At 46.8% G+C, this 24,437-nt stretch overlaps 1 protein-coding gene across 1 annotated transcript; it reads left to right on the plus strand.

Moving 5' to 3' along the window:
- Positions 1-9,357: 9,357 nt before the first annotated feature.
- LOC311428765 (zinc finger CCCH domain-containing protein 11A-like) lies at positions 9,358-13,082 on the plus strand (the record flags this gene model as incomplete). The annotated part of the gene is given in 8 exon segments (XM_084540055.1): positions 9,358-9,410; positions 9,798-9,972; positions 10,173-10,292; positions 11,072-11,195; positions 11,626-11,736; positions 11,739-11,828; positions 12,377-12,496; positions 13,002-13,082. Coding segments are annotated over 7 exon segments (700 nt in total), but the record flags the coding sequence as incomplete, so codon positions are not given.
- Between the last annotated feature and the right edge of the window lie 11,355 nt (positions 13,083-24,437).

Below are 24,437 nucleotides of genomic sequence, written 5' to 3' on the forward strand. Positions count from 1 at the left end.
CCTTTTTCTAACTGAGGCTTTGCAATGAGACTTAAAGCACAGTCCGAAGTGGTAGAAATTGGCAGGATCTGCCCTCAGTTGTCCTAAATTTCCCTGCTGGTCAGAGTTAAGGTCTTGTGCATCCATTCTGTAACTATAGGTGGTTACCTTCGATATCGAGAGGACAAAGCACTTCTTTTGGCACAGAAAGATCTCCATTGGCACGCCATGGTGGCTGCAAATCGATCTTCTGATGGAGCGATGCTCTGAAGGCTTAAATGTAAAGCTTCTTCCTTCCTCCGCCCTTGGCACAACTCGATGTTGGGCACATTGTGAAGCTTCGGTGTTCTGATTTCTCGGACAGTTGATAGCCAAATCCTGGAGTTACTATGTCAACTCTTGACTTTTACTCGTGTATGCCATTGTTTTGACTGTACCCGTGTCAGATGATGAAGCTGTAGGGGTGGGAGGGAGCAGAATCGTTGTTCCAGTGTGTTGTGGACCAAACTTGCTGCCAGGAATGGGGGTGGGGGTCAGCCCACCCAGCCTTCCTTTCAATTATCAGGGAGGATCAAATGGTGAAAAGCAGCAGCTCTGCCATGCGGCTCCACTACCCCCACTCCCTTCTCTTGTGCTATACCAAAGTTCCCCCAGGCTTTGGTTGGTGCTTTTTGCCTGTGTGAGGACTCCGGGGCGAGCAGTCGGGACTCTGCCGCAGTCACAGGGTCGATGAAGGGTTGTTTAAGTGCCTCTTGGTTTTAAAAGTTGCTCCCCTGAGCTGCTGGCTCTGCTGCCTGCTACAGCAAATGTTCGGGTGCCATCAGCATCGCACTTGGGCGTGGGCACTGACCCTGCGGAGGACAGAGCTGAGATTCGGGTGTATTGTGTACCCTGCCACCAGCCATCGTTTTTTTTCCCCTAGCAGATCAATTTTGAATTATTTTCCGAACTTTTCGCGGCACGGTAGGCACTTCCCGCTATGATTTGTGAAGCTGTGGGGGCCCTCAGGCATTTGCTGCTGGCAGAGGAAAAGCGCTTGTCGAATTTGTTGTAAATACTTAATGTTTGGACAAAACCACGCGTCTCTGTGTGTGTGTGTGTGTGTGTGCTGTGACGCCCCGGCCCCACCAGGGAAAACCTCCGCCGACGAAACTGCTGCTGGAGCTCACGCAGGCCTTCATCGTGCCGAAGGACTTCACGGGGACTTCTGGCGGCTCAGAAATGGGGGAGAAAAAGCAAACTCAGGAGGAGGAGAGCTCAGAGACTGCGCCCACCTGCCCTCGCTTTCCCTTCACCCCAAGAAGCCCTGTTCTACCATCAGCCTTCGCCTCTTCTGGCTGCGGTGCTGGGAGCGGGAGCGGCGAGGCGGCAGCAGCCATGGCGTACCGCGGGCAGGGCCAGAAGGTGCAGAAGGTGATGGTGCAGCCCATCGTATCCTTCCTGCGGCTGGGGGGTGCCGGGGAGGTGGGTGGGGGGCGGCTCGGACCTCAGGGGGCTCGGCCCGGGCCTTGAGGCCTTGTCGCGGGGCCCTGAGGCCTCGCTGTGGGGTTTGGGGCCTTGTCCCGAGCCCGGAACTGTCGTCCCCGTGCTGAGCCCTTAACGCAGCGCCCCAGAACCTCATCTTCCGCTACCTGCAGAACGTGAGTACCGCGGGGAGGGGGCGGGGATGGGGATTTGGGGAGTGTGGGGGGAGTGGGGAGGGTCTGGGGATTCCCCTCGGTGAGTTTTCGGCTCCTGGCTGTGTCCCGGGACGGGTTTGTGGGGGATGGAGAGCTGTGCGGTGTGCTGGTGGGCACAAGGAGCCCGGCATTTCCCCCTCGTGTAGCCGGGCGTGCAGGGGTGTTCCCTTGTGACTGGAAACGTGTTCTTCACCAAACGTGTAGTATTCACCCGATGGTATAACGCTCAAATGTCAGATTGCACATTGGAACTGCCCCTGAGAGTTGCTCCTCGGAGCGTTTGGGAGCTGTCGTGGCTGTGGCTAGCAGGTATTTCTGAACACATGAGAGAACAAAAGTGCTCAGTGTTTGTGGCCCGACTTACTCTCCTCCTTCGTTCTGCAGAGGTCGAGGATCCAGGTGTGGCTCTATGAGCAGGTGAACATGCGGATAGAAGGCTGCATCATCGTGAGTATCCGCACGTCCCCATGTTACATCTTTCATTTTGCCTCATTCACAATCGTGTTTTTTGGTCAAGAAAAGTTATCACAAGGAAAAAGAGATTTGTACTTCTCTGCCTTTCCCCTCGCCCTGCCCTTCCCTCCCGCTCCTGAGCCCTTCGTCAGGCCTTGCTGGGCCCTCTGTCCGGCTGTCTGTCCGTCCATCCGAACCTCTGGCCATCTGTCCCACCACCCTGCCCCGTCCCTGCCCTCTCCCTAAGGAAGCAAAGAGTCCCCGGTCTGCCTTCATGGGGGGGGGGGGGGGGGGGGGGGGGAGGGAGAGGGGAGGTTCTGCTGATAAAAAAAATGAAAGATTTCCCCCTTAACGGGCGCCTTGCTAGTTCTTTCGAGTTCCAACCTTCTGCCTTCCTTCCGTAGCAGTGCCTCTAAGGGGTGCGCTGTAAGGCAGCCCTCATCTGGCGCGTTGCTCCTCCGTTCCCCCAAGGAACTGCCTTCAGGATCTGACTAACTCTGGATGCACCCGGTTGTCGCCTTAATTTCTCCTTTAGCTTGCTGAAAACAAGCCGGTTGGGTGACCTTTTGCGTTTCTCGCTTAAAATTTGGATCGAGGAGGTCTGTGTTTCCTTACGCTGATGTCCACGCTGAAGGTGCAGAAGGGTTCCGTGCTGTTGCTTGGGTCAGCCTTGTTGCCAGGTTTGGAATGTTTAGCCTACCGGTGCTTCGGTGCTGTTGGGCTGCACTCAGAGTGTGAGCTCTGGGCGTTATTTCTCAAATACTGCGTTATTTGAGCGTACAGACCCGAGATATTCTGCGGAGAGGTGATTTAAGGCACGTCAGAACCACCGCTGCGGCGTGTGCCAGCGTCGGACGCCCGTTCGAGTGATCGGGCGGAGCAGGTGAATTGAATTTGGTGCTGGGTGGCGAGGTGGTGTTGGGGGAAGAGCTAGGCTAAGGAGAGCTTCCTCTTGCTCTGCCCCTTCCCATCTCAAATGGCCGCTTCCTGGGGAGATGGGTTCGTTGGGAGGTTAACTACAACGTTACAGTGGGGATGAGGAATCACCTTTAGTCCCGTAGGTATTTGCTGCCAGGCCGCAGCGTTGATTTCAGAAATTGTATTTAAAAAAGGGAAAAGAAAGGAAAGATGTATTCTTTAACATACTCTCTTTTCTCGGAGAGTAGATGGAGGAGCTTCAGCCGTGCCCTTCCTCCGGAAACGATTCCCAGTGTCTGCTCAGACACTGAGGAGGAAAATGGAGGAGAGCCACCCGATAGAAATAAAGGAAAGAAGGGGTCATGGATTAAGGGAAAAGCACTACTTAAAAAATTGGTGCTCTCTAAAAACGGGTTAAGGGTTTGGGACCTGCAGGTGCTGCCTACACCTGTGTGCGTTGCAGTCGTGCCTGTTGCCACTGAGCAAAACGGGGAGAGCTGCTTTGTCGAACGCGGCGTGTTAAAGCACGTGCCACTGCCTGGAAGAAAAGCACGGACTTCCCTCGTGTGGGCCTTCTTCCCTAGCGATCTGTGGTTTACCTGATGGTTTCCCATAAGCTGAGAATGTTTAAAAGAAAAAAAAAAAAAACAAAAATCAAAAACCAACACCAACGTTGAGAGTGGTGAAGCAGATCCTCACGTGGGGACTCAGAATCAGCGGTGACATCACCATGCGAAGCATTGTGTGTGCTTCGGGTTGGGGCTGCTGCGAGCCTCGCAGCGGGGAGGGAGAGCGGATCCGGGGTGCCTCTGTGTCAGCCCTCTGCCCTGGTGGCTTTGTGAGCACTGAGAGTTTGACTCCTGTGTTCCCAGCTTTCGCTTCCGCACCTGCGGTGTGGCAGAGCCAGCGAGCTGCTTGCTCAGCTGGAGGAGGAAGAGGAGTGACCTCAACATTGCCGAGGTAAAGCACAATTATTGAAAAGATTTGGCAAAGATGTGGGTTGTACCAGCGCGGCTGCTGCAGCTGCAGCAGATCCTGGAGCATTGGAGAAGATAGAGAGGGTTTTCTTCATGAAAAGAATGCTGTTAAAAGTGTTTTCATTCCAGAAATTAGGATAAACGCCTCTGTTGTTTGACATCCTCTATTGAGCTGGCACATTGGCATTACAGCGTACCTGGCACGCTGTTTGTATTAAAAAAAAAAGGTATTTTATTCAGGGCAGGCCAGAAACCTGCCTTGGCACTTGCACATCGCAGCAATGCTTACAGACCCTGCATCCTGGCTGCCAGGCCAGGATCTAAATCCGATGGTGCTGTTGGTAAACTGAAGCTCAGGAAGCGCTTCTGGGTTTTTTTGTCCTTCCATGTGAATTTTTACCCTGTGAAGATGGTGTATTAAGCTATTTTCGTAACAACAAATAGGTTTAAAAGCAGTTTCAGTTTAACATCTACACGCTTGGGTGTTATTAACAGAGCTTTGTATACTGAGCTGGTGCTTGGTAGGAGAAAAAACATCAATCTTACCTGGGAAACCTGGACCCCCTCAGCTACATACTGCTATGAGGAAACTCAGATGTAAGAACACACTTAAATAACACCTCACCAGAGCTGTTGTGCTCCTGACCACCAAAGGCACCTTTTTCCAACACCGTCGTACTGGAAGTTGATGCAGCTGGTTCCATCCGTAACGTGTGACTGTACAGTGCTGTAAAAGAACTATTTTTTCACAGCTTTGGAGAAAGTGAAGCAGAGAAAACCACGCATAACCACTGATACCTGGACCCCAAACTGCCACAGGCTGACGGTGATGCCCACTGGATATCTCCTGATACCCTGCTGCCTTCTGACTGCTCCAGCAGAAGTCCTGTTTTAATTAGCCAGCAGGTCCCTCTGAGGGAGGGACTTTGCTAAAACTCCTGCCGTAGGAAGTATCCTACGGGAGCCAAGTTGCTAAACTGATGTGTGGTTTTCCCTTAACCCCCTCACCCCTGACTTTCCAGCTCCTGACAGCACTGCCAACGTGTGCAGTGTCACCGTGTGCCATCTAGGTGCCAGCTGCCATGGTTTATATATTGTAAAATTAGTGATTTGGGACTCGTGAGCACTGAGGAGAGGCTAGCAATTGCTTAAGAGCTTTCCTTGTGTCGCTCTGGGGCAGGGAGATGGGTGAAACATCTTAGGCTTGAAAGTGATTCCCTGCAGAGTGACGTGCTCAGATCTGCACAACAGATCTGTCGTTTTGGTCACCTTATTAGATCCCTGCTTGAGAGGTTGCTTGCAAGAATCGATTCCTCTTCACCTTGATGTGTCAAGCTAAAGACAAATCTGTGCCGAAGCACTGTTTGATCAGACGAGTGCCTCAGTTCAGGATTGTTCTTTGACAGCTACAGAAACAGCAGGACGATCAGCGCCTTCAGGAACAGATGAATTTGATCTTGAGGCTGTCGTAAAACAGGTCCCTGAAGTCTGAAGACTGTTCAAATAGTTTGGGCCAGCAAGGAGCAGCTGTACGTGGCGGCTGCGGTAACTCGGGGCTCCGAGTCTCAGAGAGCGTGGTGAAAGGTGACCCCCAGCTGGCTGCTGGAGGAAGCTGAGGCAGCGTTCAGCTCTAACCTTTGCCTTCTTGGCTGGCATCTTTGCACTCCTGCTGTCAGTGGGTGTTGAGTGTCCTTCCCGGCAGCCTCAGAACGTGCCCTCAGATGTAGGCAGCATTTAGCAGCTAGAATTCCCTCAAATAGAAAGAGTACAAATGATGCGTTTTCTGCTTTTGCTTTGGAACTCTTAGCTTGAGGTTTTCCTGCAGGCCATGAGGTTTCTTGCAGCAGCAGGGATGAGTTGTGTTAGCAAGAGGCTGTTCTGTGCTTCGACTGTGGGAAGATGAATGGTTACGTGTGCACCGTTAAATATAACTTGACACCTAGCACACCGCACTTGCAGCCTGTGGGGTGCTTTAACAAGCAGGTAAATCAGCAGAGGCTGTTTTGCAGCCGGGGTGATGCTGGGTGATTAAAAAGCAGGGGCAGAACAAGGAGTTTCTAGTGTTTGTTCTTGCTTGTCATCCGACTCTCCACTTCCACTGTTCTTTAAAAAAAACAAAAACAAACAAACAAATAAAAAAAAAAAAAAACAAGCAAGGGGTAAGCATCTTAATATCTTTATTATAAATGGAAGGCACAAAAGAGGCCAGCAACAGAGACTGTCCAAGAGAAATGCTTTGTGCTTTATAAACAAACAAGGAAGTACCCTTAGGTGGGTGTGATAATCCTCCTCTAATGCGTTTTTGGGGTGCAAAAATAGATTTGTTCCTTTCTTGCTCTTCTCTGCAGGACAAAGGCAGAATAGGCACTGCAAAGTTAGACCAGGGAGGTCAGTTTGTTCCGTACTGAGAAAGACAAGCCTGTAAAACAAACTAGACAGATTTTCTTTGTACTATTCATCTTCCTTCAGCAAAGGCAAAGCTTATGACACTTGTTGGTGTGTATTTCCAGACCCCCAGCTACTGGCACTGTAGCGCATCTCTAATTCTTTGGTACAAAAGGTTCAAAATCTCTTAATGCAAAAATTTTACCAGCACCCTGGAGCAAAAAAAAAAGAAATCTAAAACCCTTACCAACTTCTATTACAGACCTGCTGAGTGCACCAGAGTTACTCATTTTTATTCAGGCTTTCAGGGGCAACTTCAGTTGGTTTAGCGCTTGGATTGCTATGTTGGCAGATGTCAGTTTAAAAAAAAAAAAAAAGCTTTTGAGGTCCTTTTTAAAATGAGACTGCTTTTTTGGAATTTGGAATACTGCAAGGTATCGTTGGTTTTGCTTTCTTCCCATTCCTTAGACCAGATCCATTCAGATTCTGAACAGCGTTCCCGGTGTGTTCAGGAAAATGGAAGGCAACAAGCAAAATGATGAGCTCCTTGGGCAGTCAAAAGAGCTAAATCTGGAGAGTGTTTTGAGTCAAACTTCCATGCTAAGGAGCACCAGTAATTGTTAGAAGTAGCTGCAGAGGAACCTGCATGGCACTGGGTGTGTTTCTGAAGGTGCTAAAGGTCCGAAGTGACGATTCCTACCCATACTAAAGAAGAGAAGGAAACCTTGCACTTAACTACTGTTTTTATTCCCTTTGTCCAGCAGTCAAAAGCAGTAACTAATATGAGAACCCAACTTTTCCTCTCTTTATTTTAGATTTGGGAAAATTCCCTGCCAAAACAATATTTCCTGGAAAATTCACTAGTGTTTGTGTGAGTAAAAGCTTCCAACCTTTTATTATTAATTTGTAAGAACTATTTCATCCACTTTTGTCCAGAAGAGTCAGAAATAATTTGCACAGAAATGTGCAGCGTTTTAATGAAAGGATTCAGAATCACTCTGAATTGAACTTTATCTGGTCTGGTTGCAGGTTTTGTGACATTTAGTGTCTTTAAAAAAAAAAAAAATCAAAATTTCTGACTTCATATCAGAAAAAAAGAAAAAAAAATGCTTGTGGCGAAATAAAATCTGTTGCAGCTCTGCTCATCGAAAACTCATTGGCTGTTAAATTGGACCTAAGTCGTCTTCTCTAACCTTTCATGATCCTGCAGCAATGGCTGATGATGGATATATGGATTAGGGAACAGCACGTGATGGCAAACCTGTGGTATTTGCTACTGTACTGGGTCTGGCTGGAATGTTTACTTTCCCTGCAGCAGCCCATACAGTGCCGTACTCTGTACTTGTAGCTGGAACAGCAGTGTTATCACACCAGTGTTGTGTGTACTGCTGAGCAGCAGTGGCACAGCATTGGGCCTTTCTCTAACCCTCCTAGGGGGTGGGCAAAAAGGTGAGGAGAGAAACATCACTAGGGCAGCTGACCTAAACCAATCAAAGGGATATTCCATACCATGTGATGTCCCACTCAGCAATAAAAGGTGGAAACAGGAAGAAGAGGGGAGGGGTGGGCTCTCGTTGGGAAAACGTCGGTCCTCCTCTCGAACACCGGCTGCGTGCGTTGAGGCCTTGCTTCAAGGACGTGGTCAATCATGGCTCATTTGTGGGAAGTAGAGAGTAATTTCTTTCCTCTGCACTTCCATATAGCCTTCATTTATTTTGTTTGTTTGTTTTCCTCCCTTCTTTTTATTTTTCCTTTTCCCCTCCCCTTTCCCTTTTTATTTCCCCTTAGTTAAATTGTTTAGTTCATGGTAGTCTTTATTTAATTATTATAATTTTTTCCCTTTAATTAAATTATCCTTATCTCAACCCGTGAGTTGTTCTTTGCTTTACTTCTCCCCCTCCTCATCTAAAGGAGGGGGAGTGAGAGAGCGGTTGTGGGGTTTAGCTGCCCAGCACGGTAAAACCACCACAGCTACAGCGCAGAAAGAAAAACCAAATTGCTTCCAAAAAATCAAAGTAATTCAAAATCCTTGGTATCATGCAGCCGTGCCACTGGCAAAGTGAGCATTCCCCTGCCTCTCAAAGCTTGCTGTACCCTTGATCTGCTGTCTTGCTGCTGTTAATTGATTGCAACTCTACATGTCTGATCAGGGCTACGAGTTGTTCTCGATATGGAGATCATACAACATCTACTGTGCACGCTTGTGTGTATAGATATGTTTATCCTGTATGCATGTACATCCGTATGCATATTTGTGTGCTGGCCCCCAGATCCCTCATGTTACAAAGCATCGGCCTCGAAGGCATACTCATCAAAATCTTTTGCAGAGCCTCCATTTTTTTCTAGTTCCCTCAAAATGAGAGAATTTTTACGCGCTCTCTGTGTCGAAAAGGCAAAAATTCTGATTTTCAGTGTCGCTCTCGCTAACTTTCTCTCACTCCCTCCTCGTGTGTGTATAAACACAGATGTGTGTATGCGTATGCACATCTGTGGATTTAGATGCACTGGTATGTTTTTTGCTGTACAGGTAATAAAGACGGGGAAAGGTTTTTGTGTTTTCTTAATAGGTGAAGAAATCTTGAAGACCAGAGATTGGAACATGCTGAATTTTAAATTAAAAAAAAAAAAAAGAAAAAAAAAGTTAAATTGTCCGGCTGTGGAAGATGGAGCCTCATTTTTGCAGCCACTTTGAATCACGAGTTCATCTCTAAATGCGCTGTTTTTTTTTTGTTTTTGTTTTGTTTTGGTTTTTGTTTTTTATTTTTTTGAAGAGCTAACTAACCGTGGCTGCATCCAGTCTGAGAAAGCATTCAAATGGACTTGCTTCCTCTCTTAGTTATAAGCTGTTTAAAAGCGCATCCTATGTTTGAATTGTGGATGAGAGGTTCCCTTGGCAAAGTGAGGAGGAAAATTCTTCCTACCCCTTTATTATTAATTCACGGATTCAGTCTTGGTTCGGCCTACAGGAGCAGTTAACTGGAAGCCTTTGAAGATCGATAACTTTGCTGAGGTTGTCCAGGTAGGTGAAATCGAAGACCCACAGGGCCTGGAACGTGCTGTTTAATGCGTCCTAACTGTGTTCTAGAGAAGTTATTTGTAGCCATAGTTGATTATTGACTTGCATGTATCATCAGGTGGTTTTTTAAGGAGTGACTCCGTTTTCAGGCTTCCAGATGTGCTCCAGGTCATATTATTGAGGATGTGGAAGAGAACGCTTGCTGACAAAGCTCCTGGCAGCTTTACAGAACTTTAATATTTAGTTAGTTCATGTAACAGCTGATTTCAAGGCTTTGCTCTCTTTGAGAGACTGATAACTTGATTTGATTAACTGAAGAAAGCTGGAAAAATGTTTGTTCCTCATTATTTTTCACTTGTTACTTTCTTTCGGGTTACTTTTAAAAAGAAGATTTCACTGATCACAAGCCAGTAGAAGACTTTCAGCCCAAGCAAGGGTGAAGACAGCTCTCTCCAAGAGCAGAGGAAGTCCCTGTGGAGAGAACCCGAGCTTGTTAGCAGAACTCGTCGGCATGTCTAAACAAGGAGACGATTGCTACTTCTATTTCTATTCTACCTGTAGCAAGGTATGGCTGGCTTTCCTTTGCTTTGCTTTTTTTCCCCCTTTTTTTCAGGAAGGAGTAGATTAGGAGGAGGAAGCACACTGGTCTTTGGTTAACTTGAGAACCAGATAGATTGTGAATTCAGTTGTAGCACCATTAGGCAGCAGCATGGCCATTTTTGAGGCTGTACTCTATTTTCCTTGTTGGTTTCCTTTTGGTTCCAGGGAGACAAATGTGCCTACCGCCACTGCGAAGCTGCTCTGGGCAATGAGACGGTCTGCAAGCTGTGGCAGGAGGGTCGTTGTTTCAGGAATGTCTGCCGATTCAGACACATGGAAATTGACGTGAGTGCCTAACAATGTGTTCTCAAAATAAATCCACAAAAGCATTTTTCAGTGCCGTAGGTGTACTGATTGCGCTTTTGCAGGATAGATTTGTTTGCTTCAAAATCATACTGGTTTCTGTTACCAAGAGAGGGGGTGGGAGGAAGCAGAGGGAAATAAAATCAATGCCTTAGGTATGTCTTAGCAAGATATTTGTTTATTTTTTTTTATTAGATGCTGACAGTTTTCTCAAGAGATGCAGAATAGCTGTTAAATAGACTGCTAAAACGTGCTGGAGCAGGGGGGTAATAAACAGGCTGTTCTATCCTCATGGGAGCAGGCTTGATAATGAACTATCAGGTGTCTTCTGACCCACAGTCCTTCAGATAACGCTGTTGTAGCTGCCTGGGGTAGGAAGTGGGGAAAGTTAAAGGTGCAGCAGAACTAAGTCTCCAAGAAGTAGTTCTAGACAGGGTTAACCTAGGCAATTTCAGATGTTCTTTTTCCCTCTGAATAATCCTAGTATAATCCTAGGTGTATTAGTTTAAGCCACCCTCAAGTGATGTCTGAGAGTGCCTGTCTTCTCAAACTGAGTGATGACCAAACTAAATGTGCATAGTGGTTACAGCTTATGCAAACTTTGTGAATATGCCCAGAAATACTACACTTAACTGAGAAACTGACCTTTGGAATGCTGTTTCAGCACTGTGTTGTGACAGCTGTCACGATCTGGAGCTGTGCATCTCTTTGCAAGCCTCAGGTGCATGTTATCACGAGCTTTTCTTTCTTTCTGTCTTCAGAAAAAGCGCAGTGAGATTCCTTGCTACTGGGAGAACCAGCCGGGAGGCTGTCAGAAAGCCAACTGTGCTTTTCATCATGCAAAGGGACGTTACATCGATGGACAATTCTTACCACCAAGCAAGAGTGAGTTTAGGTCCTTTTTCTTTAAGCGCTGAAGAATTAATTTTGAGTATTACTTAGTGGGTGCCAATCCTGTAGGGGGCGTCAGGTAACTGTTCATTTGTGAGGGCAGGAAAAGGTCTGCAGTCATAGGTGTACTGCACCGAGTGTACTGCTGGTGTTTGTTTTCTGCTTTCGTGCTCAGCTTCTCTTTGCTTTGTGTGATGTTTGCCTTGCAGTTTGCTTCCTGTTGTTTCCGCTTTTGCTGGGTGGTAGGGAGATGTGTTGTTGTTGGAAGGGAAATCATTGTTCACGGTGTAAGCAGTGATGGGATGGGCAAAAGGAGATGCTGAATTCGTTGTCTGTGCGGGTTATCTGCCTTTGCTACCATCTCTTTGCATTGTGGTCAAAGTTTTAAACTGCCATATTACCGATGATCCTCCTCTTCCTCTAGCTACACTGCCAAGTCCGCCTGAGTGCGCGGACGATGATCTGAAAGTGGCTCAGATGTCACTGCAGCAAAACAAACTTTCTGTCCAGTCAAATCCCTCTCCACAGCTAAGGGGGTGACGAAAGTGGAAAACTCTGAAAATGTCCCAAGCCCTACACACCCTCCAGTTGTAATCAATGCTGCAGATGATGATGAAGATGATGATGGTGAGCATGTTTTGGTTCTTGGAAGGAATTTGTGCTGTAAATGAATGTGTTAAATCTTTGGTTCTTGGAAGGAATCTGTGCTGTAAATGAGTGTATAAATCACAGATGACCTGAGGTCTGACTAGCGATAGGGCAGGCAGTCTGGCCAGGTCCCTGGTGGCTTTGTCTGGCAGTCAGTGGACAGAAGCTGAAACGTTGGAGGAAAGCTTAGAACCACTCCTGGCTTTAGCTGGTCTTTTGTGTAAAGTTCTATGTGAAACTAGGAAGGAAATTTCTTTTTTCTGTCTGAAGAGCAATGTGTTGTGTAGTAGTTAAAGCTGCAGAGAGAATCTAGAGTCCTAGATGTTTTGTCCTAGTGTATTCTACTTAGGAGTTCATCAGGTCAGTGTAGCTGTTTAAAAACAAACAAACAAACAAACAAACAAACAAACAAAACAAAACAGCAACAAAGTTTTTTATATGAACCATGGGCTGAAGTGTCACTGCATGAGCTACGTAATCATGACCAACCTGGTCTATGCATAACTGAATCGATTTTTCCCCTTCAGACCAACTTTCTGAGGAAGGAGAAGAAACTAAAACTCCCGTCCAGCATCCAGCTGCGGAAGGCAAAAATGGATTACGGGTGATTTCCACTCGGAAAGGCAGTTCTATTACTACTAAACAAGGTATGCCAGCACCTTAGTAGGATAAATCAGAAGAACTTGACAGTTAAGTCAAAAGCAGCGTGGTGTAAAAACACAACAAAATGTAGGGGTGCTGAATGGAGTCGGTTATTTCCATGATCTCATTTCTGCCATTAATACCATCATGTGCCCATTGGGTCAGAAAGGTGAACTCCTTTTCTTTACTTTTGGAGAACAAAACAGGGCCACAGCATGGAGTTTAAATGGCTGCACGTGCAGCCTTGCAACCACTGTTGATAAGCCATATCTAACGATAGAGGGATCTAATATTGTGTAAATGGATTAAAATTAAAACTACATTTTGAACCCTGAAGGATGAAAGGAGGGGCAAAATGCCATTGGTTCTATGGCTCTTTCACTTGTGAGGAGTGTTGACAGGCTTTATTCGAAATACTTCAGAAAGTTCCTGAGCGCTAAGAAGCCTGAGGACCTGTGGTCCTCAGTGAGTGCCTCTAAGCCTGTCTCATGAACTGTTTCCTGTTTTCAGAGGGCAATCTGAATTTTGGAATAAAAACACTTGAGGAAATCAAATGGCAGAAGATGAAGGAAAAAAATAAGAGACACGGTGGTGAGTTAATATTGCCTACTTTCTTATCCTGTTCACGGCAGGTGATGGTGACTGGGAGCTGCTTGAGGGACAGACTTCCATTTTTAGCTGGGGGCATAAAGCAACCTGATTCTCAGCCAGCTGGTATTCTAAATGGGAGTCCAAAGGGCAACCAGAGGCAAATTAGTCACCTCTCTTCTTTACATGCTCTGCTTGCTGTATTTTTGACAGTAACAAATCATTTAAAGTTTTTTGTTCTTTGTGATAGTTTTTTACGTTGGGTAAACTTCCTTATGTTTTGGTTGCTCTGAACAGAAGGTTCTTCAAGATCTTCTCTTCGTCCCGTTGATTCTATGATTTTTCCTGCTCCAGAAGAGGAAAATGTCCGGACAGTGGTGAGAACTGTGACAGTGTCTTCCAAGAAAGGTAATAATGAATGCTTTTGTTTTGATTTCATTACTCCTAAACTGGAGGGTTAAGCAATAATTAAAACAATTCACCCATGTTAGCCTTCTGGTGCTGCCTTCTGTTCAAAACGTGCTTTTATGCTTAAAGTCCCTGGTTGTACTGGAAAGATTTGGTGCTCAGGTTAAGTGCAGTGGCAGGAGAAAAAAAAAAGTGTCAGTATGCCAATAGGGGGGTAACTGAAAAACAGAAGAGTAACGAGAAGAGCGAGCTGTAGAAGCCAGTGCTATATAAGAAGCAATTTCTGAAGCATTAAAGAGGCGTACAGTGGCAGGTGTGGACACAGTATGACAGGTGTTTGTGTATAAATTGTTTAGAGCTGTGCAAATGCCTTTTAAAGGGAAAAAAGTGTGGAAGTACTTTTACTCGTAGACATTCACCTTAGAAAGGAATATTTCTCAGCATTTGCACCTAAGAATATTCTGCTTGCTTATGCAGCTTTGTTCTGCACAAAGTATAGGTGTCAAGCAGACTCAGATTCACTCTCTACTATCTCAGCTGGAATTTGAAGCAAGCACTGAGACTATTAATATTTTTTTTCCATGTTAATTATAGTTAAAATATGAGTTTGTGTGGTCTAGCTGTCAAAACAGTGTCTGACTAGGGTTTTTTGGACATGGGCTAACAGGATAATATTTCTGTTGGCTACTGGTTTCTGTGAAATAGAAAAAAAAATTCCCTTTTGTTTTAGGGGAGGAACCTGTGGTTCGAGTAGATCTTGCTGATAGACAAGGAAAACGGAAAGCCTCCGCGGGTGAGAACTTTTTACGAGCTGTTACGTAGGTGCTGCCTTCTATATATGACTGCATTAAAGAGTATTTGTGATGTATGAAAGGAAAATACATTGCAGTGGAGATCTGTGTTGACGGCAGAAATGGAAAAAAAAAAAAAAAATCATTTAGCAGCTGAAAGGCAATTCTATGAAAATATGCTTGAAAAAGAGAAGCTTATTGTTGACTGTTCTCAAACCTTCCTGCAAAGAAAAGTTCTTACAATATTCCTTGTTTTCTCTGAAGATGATGTAGGCAGCCTTCCAGTGAAGCGCAGCCTTGCTGAAAGGCTGGGGAAGAAGGTAGAGGCTCCGGGAAATGCTGACAAAGCACCCAAGAGAGAGACAGGTACTAAACGGGCATCTGGATTGGATTCCTGGGTTTCGTATTTAGTCTTTCTGTTTGTCCTTTTCCAGTGATGTTTCTTTTTGCATGTTGGCTGAGGTCGTAATCACTGGGATTCAAAGCTACCTTTCCTGTCTTGTTTTGAAATGTGAACCTGAAGTTGACATTATGCAGCCTCCCTAATTCGTTCTTTTTCTGTTTTGCAGTTCGAGTTCCCAAGTCTCTGAAGGACAGGCTGGGATTACCTCCTAAACAGACCAGTACTGAGAGAGGTAACAGCTAGATCTTAAATATGCTTTCTCCTCCGTCCTTTCCACGAACTTGGACTGCTTTCATACATCCCTACAAACTAATTTAAACGAAAACAAAGAACTGACGCCTCTTGGTTGAGTGCTGAAGCTCTTCTGACAGCCACTATCAGAACTCTGTCTCTAGGTGTGTGTTTATTTTCTACTTGTGCCTTGTCGAGGTTTTTAGCTGCTTCTGTGAACCGTTACGTACAATTAGAATAGAACCACTGCCAGGAGCAGGAATTTGAAATGCAGTCTGAAAAAGTAATAAAGTAAAGCAGCATTTCTGTGTAGCAGTTCTCTCTGGATAGGGCTGGTCTTCAAAATACAAGTGGCTCAGAGGAGGAGGAGAATGTTGTTCTAAGGATATTGTTCTAAGATGCATTATTGGGAACGCTCAAGATGAGTTTTCCTTAGTGCTCTGACAAATTTTGGAGACTTAAAATATTGCTGGACTCTCTTTAAATGTTGGTGCTTCTCCTCATTTCTTGATGATGACAGGGAAGGCTGCTAAGCCGATGGGAGAGATCCATGTGAAAACACTGGAGGAAATCCGTCGTGAGAAAGCTCTTCAGAGACGCGAACCTCAAGCCAAAGCCGAGGCTGAAGGGCACGGTAAAACTGAAGATTCCAGCGCAGGGGCAAGAGCTGCTCGTGCAGGTCGCATGCAAACTTTCTCTGAAGCCTTGTCTGAAAAAAAGAATAATCGCTTGGTAGAAGAGAAGAAAAAAGCAGGAGAATGCCATAGCAAGAGCAAAATTCAGGGTGAGTCCAAGAAGCAGCTCGCTCTGTCCAGGCCCAGCAAAGGGCAGGCGAAGGAGCCGGCAGGAAAAGTCAAGCCAGAAGGAGAAGTGCGTGTTAAAACCTTGGAAGAAATAAAGCGTGAGAAAGCTCTGCGGATGCAGCAGAGTGAAGGAGATGTGCCAGCTCCCTCAGCACAACCCGGACCTGCCCCAGCAGAGCAGAAATCTTTATGGAGCACAAAACTAACAGGTAATAAGATGCTTTAATGCCTGCCCCAGTGAGGTGCTTCCCATATTGAGCAAGTTCAGTTTGCTCAGGATCTGCTTCATGGATAAATGCTGAATGGCTTGCACATTGTAGCCTTTCTCTCTCTCTCTCATGGGACACAAGGAAATAAATGCACAAAGGAAACAAGTACCCAGCTTTCTTTATTTCTGCCGTTGACAACACTTTTTTTTGTCTTTTTTTAAAGCACCTGAAAAAGAAGAAAAGAAGGCAGTGGAATTGAACCGGCCTTTTCCTAAACTTTCCTCTGGACCTGATGTACAGGTGAGTCCTCTGTGAAGACACACATACATTCGTACAATTTCTGATAATTCTGACAAGTTTTGTTACTCACCGTGTGCCACCCTCTTGAGTGTGTTCTTACCCTTCAGCAGCTGGTAGGAGCTGCAGTGCAGTCTAAATCCTATCGCCAGCAGCATTTCCAGACAACTCTGTAATCCTCAAACTTGGAATCAGTCTGTTTATACCACAGCAAGAAAGAAACCCTGTTAGCACCAGCTGAAATCTACACAGTTAACGTGGAGGGAATTCTTTTTGTTCTTACTGACTTGATCTGTCAGACATGAAGGATTTAATACAGAAGGCCAGAGTTCTGTGTTCAAGGAAATCAATCTGTCAGTGGATACTGTATAGGGGAACTTGTATGACTTTCTGCTGCTTAAAAAGAATGTGATAAATAGATGTACAGCAGAACACCCTAGCTGTTTAAAGAAGCTTGCCATAGTGGATATTGCAGATATGTGAGACTGCGTCCATAGTAAAGCATGGCTCTTGTTACAGGCAGAATTTTATGGGAAAACAAACAAACAAACAAACAAACAAAAAAAAAACAACAGTAACCTGAACGAGATTAATATGCTGTTCCACATCAAGACCATTTTGGAGGGATTGCTGATCAGATTTTCTTAACGAAATCTCCACGGATTTTATTTATTTTTTTTGTCCTACTCATGCACTACTTTTCTTTCCTTCTAGCCCACTCGGCAGAGTGGAACTCGTAAATGTCCAGAGAAGAGCTTTGAAGAGAGACGGTGGGAGAAGTGGCAACAGAGAGAACAACAAGAGAAGCTTCGGCAGGAGGAAGCTGCTGTCAAATCTACTGCTGGCTTCTTTAATACTGAACCAGCAGGGAAAGTGGCAGCTCAATTTCAGGGCCAGGAAGCTAAAAGTAAGTGTTGAAGGTTAAGAGTTACTTAGGTTGTCTTCTGAAATACAGACAGAAGATGACAATTCTCATGCTGTAACTCTGGCTGGGTGCATTTTGCCACGCAGTGCTACGAAGCAAAGGGTGTACTTTCTTTTTCTTAGTTTGCTTCTTTTCCTGCCAGCCAGATGTTAGGTAAGGAACGGGAGACTAGAAAATGACACTACAAATGTGGACTTTGTAGAACAACTTAACTGTGGGACATCACTGCAAGGGAGAGGAAGCTGGTACAAGAGTTGCATACACTCTTGTCCTACTATAACTGCTGCTTTTTCCTTTCCTAGCGGGAGCGGGACTTTAAATATAAAAGCTGTCTATATTTGTGAACCTAGCTTGCACTTAGGATTGCTGTGTGTCTGAGGTTTCCCTTGTCCTGGATTATTATTTACTGTAGCTCTTCGGTTTCTTTGTTCCTTTGTATGGCTTGTTGGTAGACAGAGTTTACTATGTGGAAAAGATTCCTGAGAATCCAGGCAATGGCGGTGTAATTGTGCTGGCCAAATGCATTTAAGTGTGTAGAAGGACTGTGGAAATGATTAAGAGAACCTGGATTTTTCCTGAGGCAGAGCAAGACTGTATCAGTTCTCTCTTCCTTTTACTCTAGCCAACTTTATGACATCTGCGAAGCCTTCGCGTGGGAAAGTCACTTTCCCCAAGAAGAAGGCACTGAAACGTAAGGCACCTGGGAGTTACCCGTCTGCCATAGCAGCTGTGGAACTACAGACTGCCTTTGATGCTGACATGATGGAACCTCCAGCCAGAAAAGCAGCCATGGTAAGGCCAGGGGCTAATGCAGCGATGGATCCCTTGTTAAATTTCTACCCTCCTCTATTTGAAAAGGTGGAAAACTCAAACGTTCTGCAGGCCTTCTGTTTCCTTAGAAATCCAGTAGCTGTCTCCAGGATGCTTGTAGAACCCTTCTGTATTTATGAGATGAATGGCACTCTTTAACCGGTACTCTGATGCTGTGATTTCTCTGGTGTGGGGGATTTTGTCCATTAATGCCATGTTCTTAAAAGACACCAGATCGTGAGTAACCTCCAGGTGAATGTGAACTTTCTTCAGGAGCACCTTGGTTTTGTATTTTGGCCACGGCTCCGCAATGCCAGAGGAGAAGCAGTGTGGAGGAAAAAGCTATTAAGGAATCTTTTACCCATGTGTCATAAATACTGTTTTGCTGCTTTCTAGGGTGTTTCAGACGTGCCGGAGCACGTCCCAGCCATCAGACTTGAAGAAAATCCCCAAAACAGGTGACAACCCCAACTTGTTCTTTTTCTTAATCAGTGTATATCCCCAGGGAAACATAAGTTCTGTCACATGTGGGAAAAAATGAGGGTTCTGAGATAATTGAAGCCAAAATCCATCAAAGGAATAAGTCACCTGAAACCACTTTCTAGCAGCTAGCAGGATTGCTTAATTAGGCTTTCTTGAAATGCTGCAAGTCAGCACAGCTTTCCGGTGACTTCTTGGGTTGTCTGAATACCTGAACGAGGATGAGGTGAAGTTCTACTTCCTCGTGAGGTGATAGATGATGAGTAGTGTCCTCTGCCTTTTGGTCCTCAAGAATGCCACCTCAACTCCAGGTGCCCTGGCTTCACAGATAAACCCCCAGACTGAAAAATGTACCTGGTAACACATCGGGCTCTAAATGTAGCCCTGGGTTGATTGATAACAATCCCTGTGTAAGATTGAAGCATAGGAGGGCTTGCCTACAGTTTTAAGAGCCGGTTTGCAGGAAAAGGATTTCCCGTTAAGAAATGGCATATCCTGATTGTTCTTTCTTGCTCTCCCAAGACCTGAAGTGCGTCTTGGAAGCCCGGAAAGATTTGAGGAGCAGATGGAGATGGATCTCGAGACCTCGACCTCAGCTTCTTCCCAGCCAGAAGAGGCACGGACACGCTGGCTGAGTTCCACAGGGAACGTGCCCTTATCTGCGGATGAAGATTTTGAGAAGCTACTTTGGGAAATCTCAGGAGGCAGACTGGAAGCCGAAATCGACTTAGACCCAGGGAAGGACGAGGATGACCTCCTCCTTGAACTCTCCGAGATGATTGACAGTTGAACTGCGTAGTCCTAGGGTATAATTAAAAAAAAAAAAAAAATAAAACTGTTCTTCTTGTTGGATACCCCGAGGTGATCCTTTTTCTAACTGAGGCTTTGCAATGAGACTTAAAGCACAGTCCGAAGTGGTAGAAATTGGCAGGATCTGCCCTCAGTTGTCCTAAATTTCCCTGCTGGTCAGAGTTAAGGTCTTGTGCATCCATTCTGTAACTATAGGTGGTTACCTTCGATATCGAGAGGACAAAGCACTTCTTTTGGCACAGAAAGATCTCCATTGGCACGCCATGGTGGCTGCAAATCGATCTTCTGATGGAGCGATGCTCTGAAGGCTTAAATGTAAAGCTTCTTCCTTCCTCCGCCCTTGGCACAACTCGATGTTGGGCACATTGTGAAGCTTCGGTGTTCTGATTTCTCGGACAGTTGATAGCCAAATCCTGGAGTTACTATGTCAACTCTTGACTTTTACTCGTGTATGCCATTGTTTTGACTGTACCCGTGTCAGATGATGAAGCTGTAGGGGTGGGAGGGAGCAGAATCGTTGTTCCAGTGTGTTGTGGACCAAACTTGCTGCCAGGAATGGGGGTGGGGGTCAGCCCACCCAGCCTTCCTTTCAATTATCAGGGAGGATCAAATGGTGAAAAGCAGCAGCTCTGCCATGCGGCTCCACTACCCCCACTCCCTTCTCTTGTGCTATACCAAAGTTCCCCCAGGCTTTGGTTGGTGCTTTTTGCCTGTGTGAGGACTCCGGGGCAAGCAGTCGGGACTCTGCCGCAGTCACAGGGTCGATGAAGGGTTGTTTAAGTGCCTCTTGGTTTTAAAAGTTGCTCCCCTGAGCTGCTGGCTCTGCTGCCTGCTACAGCAAATGTTCGGGTGCCATCAGCATCGCACTTGGGCGTGGGCACTGACCCTGCGGAGGACAGAGCTGAGATTCGGGTGTATTGTGTACCCTGCCACCAGCCATCGTTTTTTTTCCCCTAGCAGATCAATTTTGAATTATTTTCCGAACTTTTCGCGGCACGGTAGGCACTTCCCGCTATGATTTGTGAAGCTGTGGGGGCCCTCAGGCATTTGCTGCTGGCAGAGGAAAAGCGCTTGTCGAATTTGTTGTAAATACTTAATGTTTGGACAAAACCACGCGTCTCTGTGTGTGTGTGTGTGTGTGTGCTGTGACGCCCCGGCCCCACCAGGGAAAACCTCCGCCGACGAAACTGCTGCTGGAGCTCACGCAGGCCTTCATCGTGCCGAAGGACTTCACGGGGACTTCTGGCGGCTCAGAAATGGGGGAGAAAAAGCAAACTCAGGAGGAGGAGAGCTCAGAGACTGCGCCCACCTGCCCTCGCTTTCCCTTCACCCCAAGAAGCCCTGTTCTACCATCAGCCTTCGCCTCTTCTGGCTGCGGTGCTGGGAGCGGGAGCGGCGAGGCGGCAGCAGCCATGGCGTACCGCGGGCAGGGCCAGAAGGTGCAGAAGGTGATGGTGCAGCCCATCGTATCCTTCCTGCGGCTGGGGGGTGCCGGGGAGGTGGGTGGGGGGCGGCTCGGACCTCAGGGGGCTCGGCCCGGGCCTTGAGGCCTTGTCGCGGGGCCCTGAGGCCTCGCTGTGGGGTTTGGGGCCTTGTCCCGAGCCCGGAACTGTCGTCCCCGTGCTGAGCCCTTAACGCAGCGCCCCAGAACCTCATCTTCCGCTACCTGCAGAACGTGAGTACCGCGGGGAGGGGGCGGGGATGGGGATTTGGGGAGTGTGGGGGGAGTGGGGAGGGTCTGGGGATTCCCCTCGGTGAGTTTTCGGCTCCTGGCTGTGTCCCGGGACGGGTTTGTGGGGGATGGAGAGCTGTGCGGTGTGCTGGTGGGCACAAGGAGCCCGGCATTTCCCCCTCGTGTAGCCGGGCGTGCAGGGGTGTTCCCTTGTGACTGGAAACGTGTTCTTCACCAAACGTGTAGTATTCACCCGATGGTATAACGCTCAAATGTCAGATTGCACATTGGAACTGCCCCTGAGAGTTGCTCCTCGGAGTGTTTGGGAGCTGAACAAAAGTGCTCAGTGTTTGTGGCCCGACTTACTCTCCTCCTTCGTTCTGCAGAGGTCGAGGATCCAGGTGTGGCTCTATGAGCAGGTGAACATGCGGATAGAAGGCTGCATCATCGTGAGTATCCGCACGTCCCCATGTTACATCTTTCATTTTGCCTCATTCACAGTCGTGTTTTTTGGTCAAGAAAAGTTATCACAAGGAAAAAGAGATTTGTACTTCTCTGCCTTTCCCCTCGCCCTGCCCTTCCCTCCCGCTCCTGAGCCCTTCGTCAGGCCTTGCTGGGCCCTCTGTCCGGCTGTCTGTCCGTCCATCCGAACCTCTGGCCATCTGTCCCACCACCCTGCCCCGTCCCTGCCCTCTCCCTAAGGAAGCAAAGAGTCCCCGGTCTGCCTTCATGGGGGGGTTGGGGGGGGGGGGAGGGAGAGGGGAGGTTCTGCTGAGAAAAAAATGAAAGATTTCCCCCTTAACGGGCGCCTTGCTAGTTCTTTCGAGTTCCAACCTTCTGCCTTCCTTCCGTAGCAGTGCCTCTAAGGGGTGCGCTGTAAGGCAGCCCTCATCTGGCACGTTGCTCCTCCGTTCCCCCAAGGAACTGCCTTCAGGATCTGACTAACTCTGGATGCACCCGGTTGTCGCCTTAATTTCTCCTTTAGCTTGCTGAAAACAAGCCGGTTGGGTGACCTTTTGCGTTTCTCGCTTAAAATTTGGATCGAGGAGGTCTGTGTTTCCTTACGCTGATGAATTTAAGAAGATCTTGCATCTAAGAAAGGGAACAAAAGCTGCTGCCCAGCAGCGTCTGGCTCAGGGAGGAGTGAGAAAGCTCTGTGCAGTCCCCAAGGTCCGTGCAGCAGGAGGCAGGAGGTGCTCCAGGCTCACAGCAGCGGTTCCCCTGCGGCCTGTGCAGGGAAAAAACAGAATCAACCCAAAAAACAGAATAAAGGCCCAAATTCCATAGATGCACCCCAAAACCACCCTAAACCTACCTGATCTTCTCCAAAACCCGCAATTGACACTTTTCCAACATGATGACCAAGGAAAACCCAACGAAACACAACAGAGACCCCAAAACATGTCAAAAACACCCCAAACAAAAACGGGATCACCCCCAAAACTGGAAGAATATCCCCAAAAAGCACGGATCCAACCCCCAAACCACTCTAAACTCACCTGATCTTCTCCAAAACCCACAATCCACACCCATTTAAATTAACGATCAACGAGAAGCCAAGGAAACCCAACGGAGACCCCAAAACACGTCAAAAACACCGCAAACAAGAACGGGATCACCCCCAAATCTGGAAGAAAACCCCTCAAAACTATAGATGCACCTCAAAACCACCCCAAACCTACCTGATGTTCTCCAAAACCCACAATTTACACTTTTCCACCATGATGACCACTGAAAACCCAACGAAACCCAACGGAGACCCCAAAACACGTCTAAAACACCCCAAAAAAGAACGGGATCAGAAGAAAAAACACCAAAAACTATGAATTGCCCCCCAAAACCACACTAAACTCACATGATCTTCTCCAAAACCCACAATCCGCTCCCATTTACTTTAACGTCAAACAAGAACCCAATGAAACCCAACAAAGACCGCAAAACACGTCAAAAACACCCCAAAAAAGAAAGGGATCACCCCAAAACAACAGAAGTAAACCCCAAATACCAAGAATCCACCCCCAAAGTCCCCCCAAACCTACCTGATGTTCTCCAAAACCCGCAACTTACACTTTTCCACCATGATGACCAGGGAAAACCAAACGAAACCCAACGGAGACCCCAAAACATGTCAAAATAACCGCAAACACGAATGGGATCACCCAAAAACTGGAAGAAAATCTCCCAAAACCATAGATCCACCCCAAAACCATCCTAAACCTACCTGATGTTCTCCAAAACCCACCATTTATGCATTTCCACCATGATGACCACGGAAAACCCAACAAAACCCAATGGAGACCCCAAAACACGTCAAAAACACCCCAAACAAGAAAGGGATCACCCCAAAACAACAGAAGTAAACCCCAAATACCAATAATCCACCCCCAAAGTCCCCCCAAACCTACCTGATGTTCTCCAAAACCCGCAACTTACCCTTTTTCACCATGATGACCAGGGAAAACCAAACGAAACCCAACGGAGACCCCAAAACATGTCAAAATAACCGCAAACACGAATGGGATCACCCAAAAACTGGAAGAAAATCTCCCAAAACCATAGATCCACCCCAAAACCATCCTAAACCTACCTGATGTTCTCCAAAACCCACCATTTATGCATTTCCACCATGATGACCACGGAAAACCCAACAAAACCCAATGGAGACCCCAAAACACGTCAAAAACACCCCAAACAAGAACGGGATCACCGCCAAATCTGGAAGAAAATCCCCCAAAAGTACGGATCCAACCCCCAAACCACTCTAAACTCACCTGATCTTCTGCAAAACCCACCATCCACTCCCATTTAACTTAACGACCAACGAGAACCCAACGAAACCAAACGGAGACCCCAAAACATGTCAAAAACACCGCAAACAAGAACAGGATCACACCCAAAAACGAAAGAAAACCCCCAAAGCCATAGATCCACCCCAAAACCACCCTAAACCTACCTGATCTTCTCCAAAACCCACAATTTACCGTTTTCCACCATGATGACCAAGGAAAACCCAACAAAACACAACAGAGACCCCAAAACACGTCAAAAACACCCCAGAAAGGAACAGGATCACCCCCCAAAACGAAATAAAACCCCCAAAACCATAGATCCAACCCAAAACCACCCTAAACCTACCTGATGTTCTCCAAAACCCACAATTTACCCTTTTCCACCATGATGACCACGGAAAACCCAACAAAACCCAACGGAGACCCCAAAACATGTCAAAATCACCCCAAACACGAACAGGATCACCCAAAAACTGGAAGAAAATCCCCCCAAACCATAGATCCACCCCAAAACCATCCTAAACCTACCTGATGTTCTGCAAAACCCACAATTTACACTTTTCCACCATGATGACCACGGAAAACCCAACGAAACAAAACAAAGACCCCAAAACACGTCAAAAACACCGCAAAGAAGAACAGGATCAACCCAAAAAACAGAATAAAGGCCCAAATTCCATAGATGCACCCCAAAACCACCCTAAACCTACCTGATCTTCTCCAAAACCCA

The sequence above is a fragment of the Aythya ferina genome, assembly GCF_964211825.1.
Source record: "Aythya ferina genome assembly, contig: HAP1_SCAFFOLD_136, whole genome shotgun sequence".
Taxonomy (NCBI): Eukaryota; Metazoa; Chordata; class Aves; order Anseriformes; family Anatidae; genus Aythya; species Aythya ferina.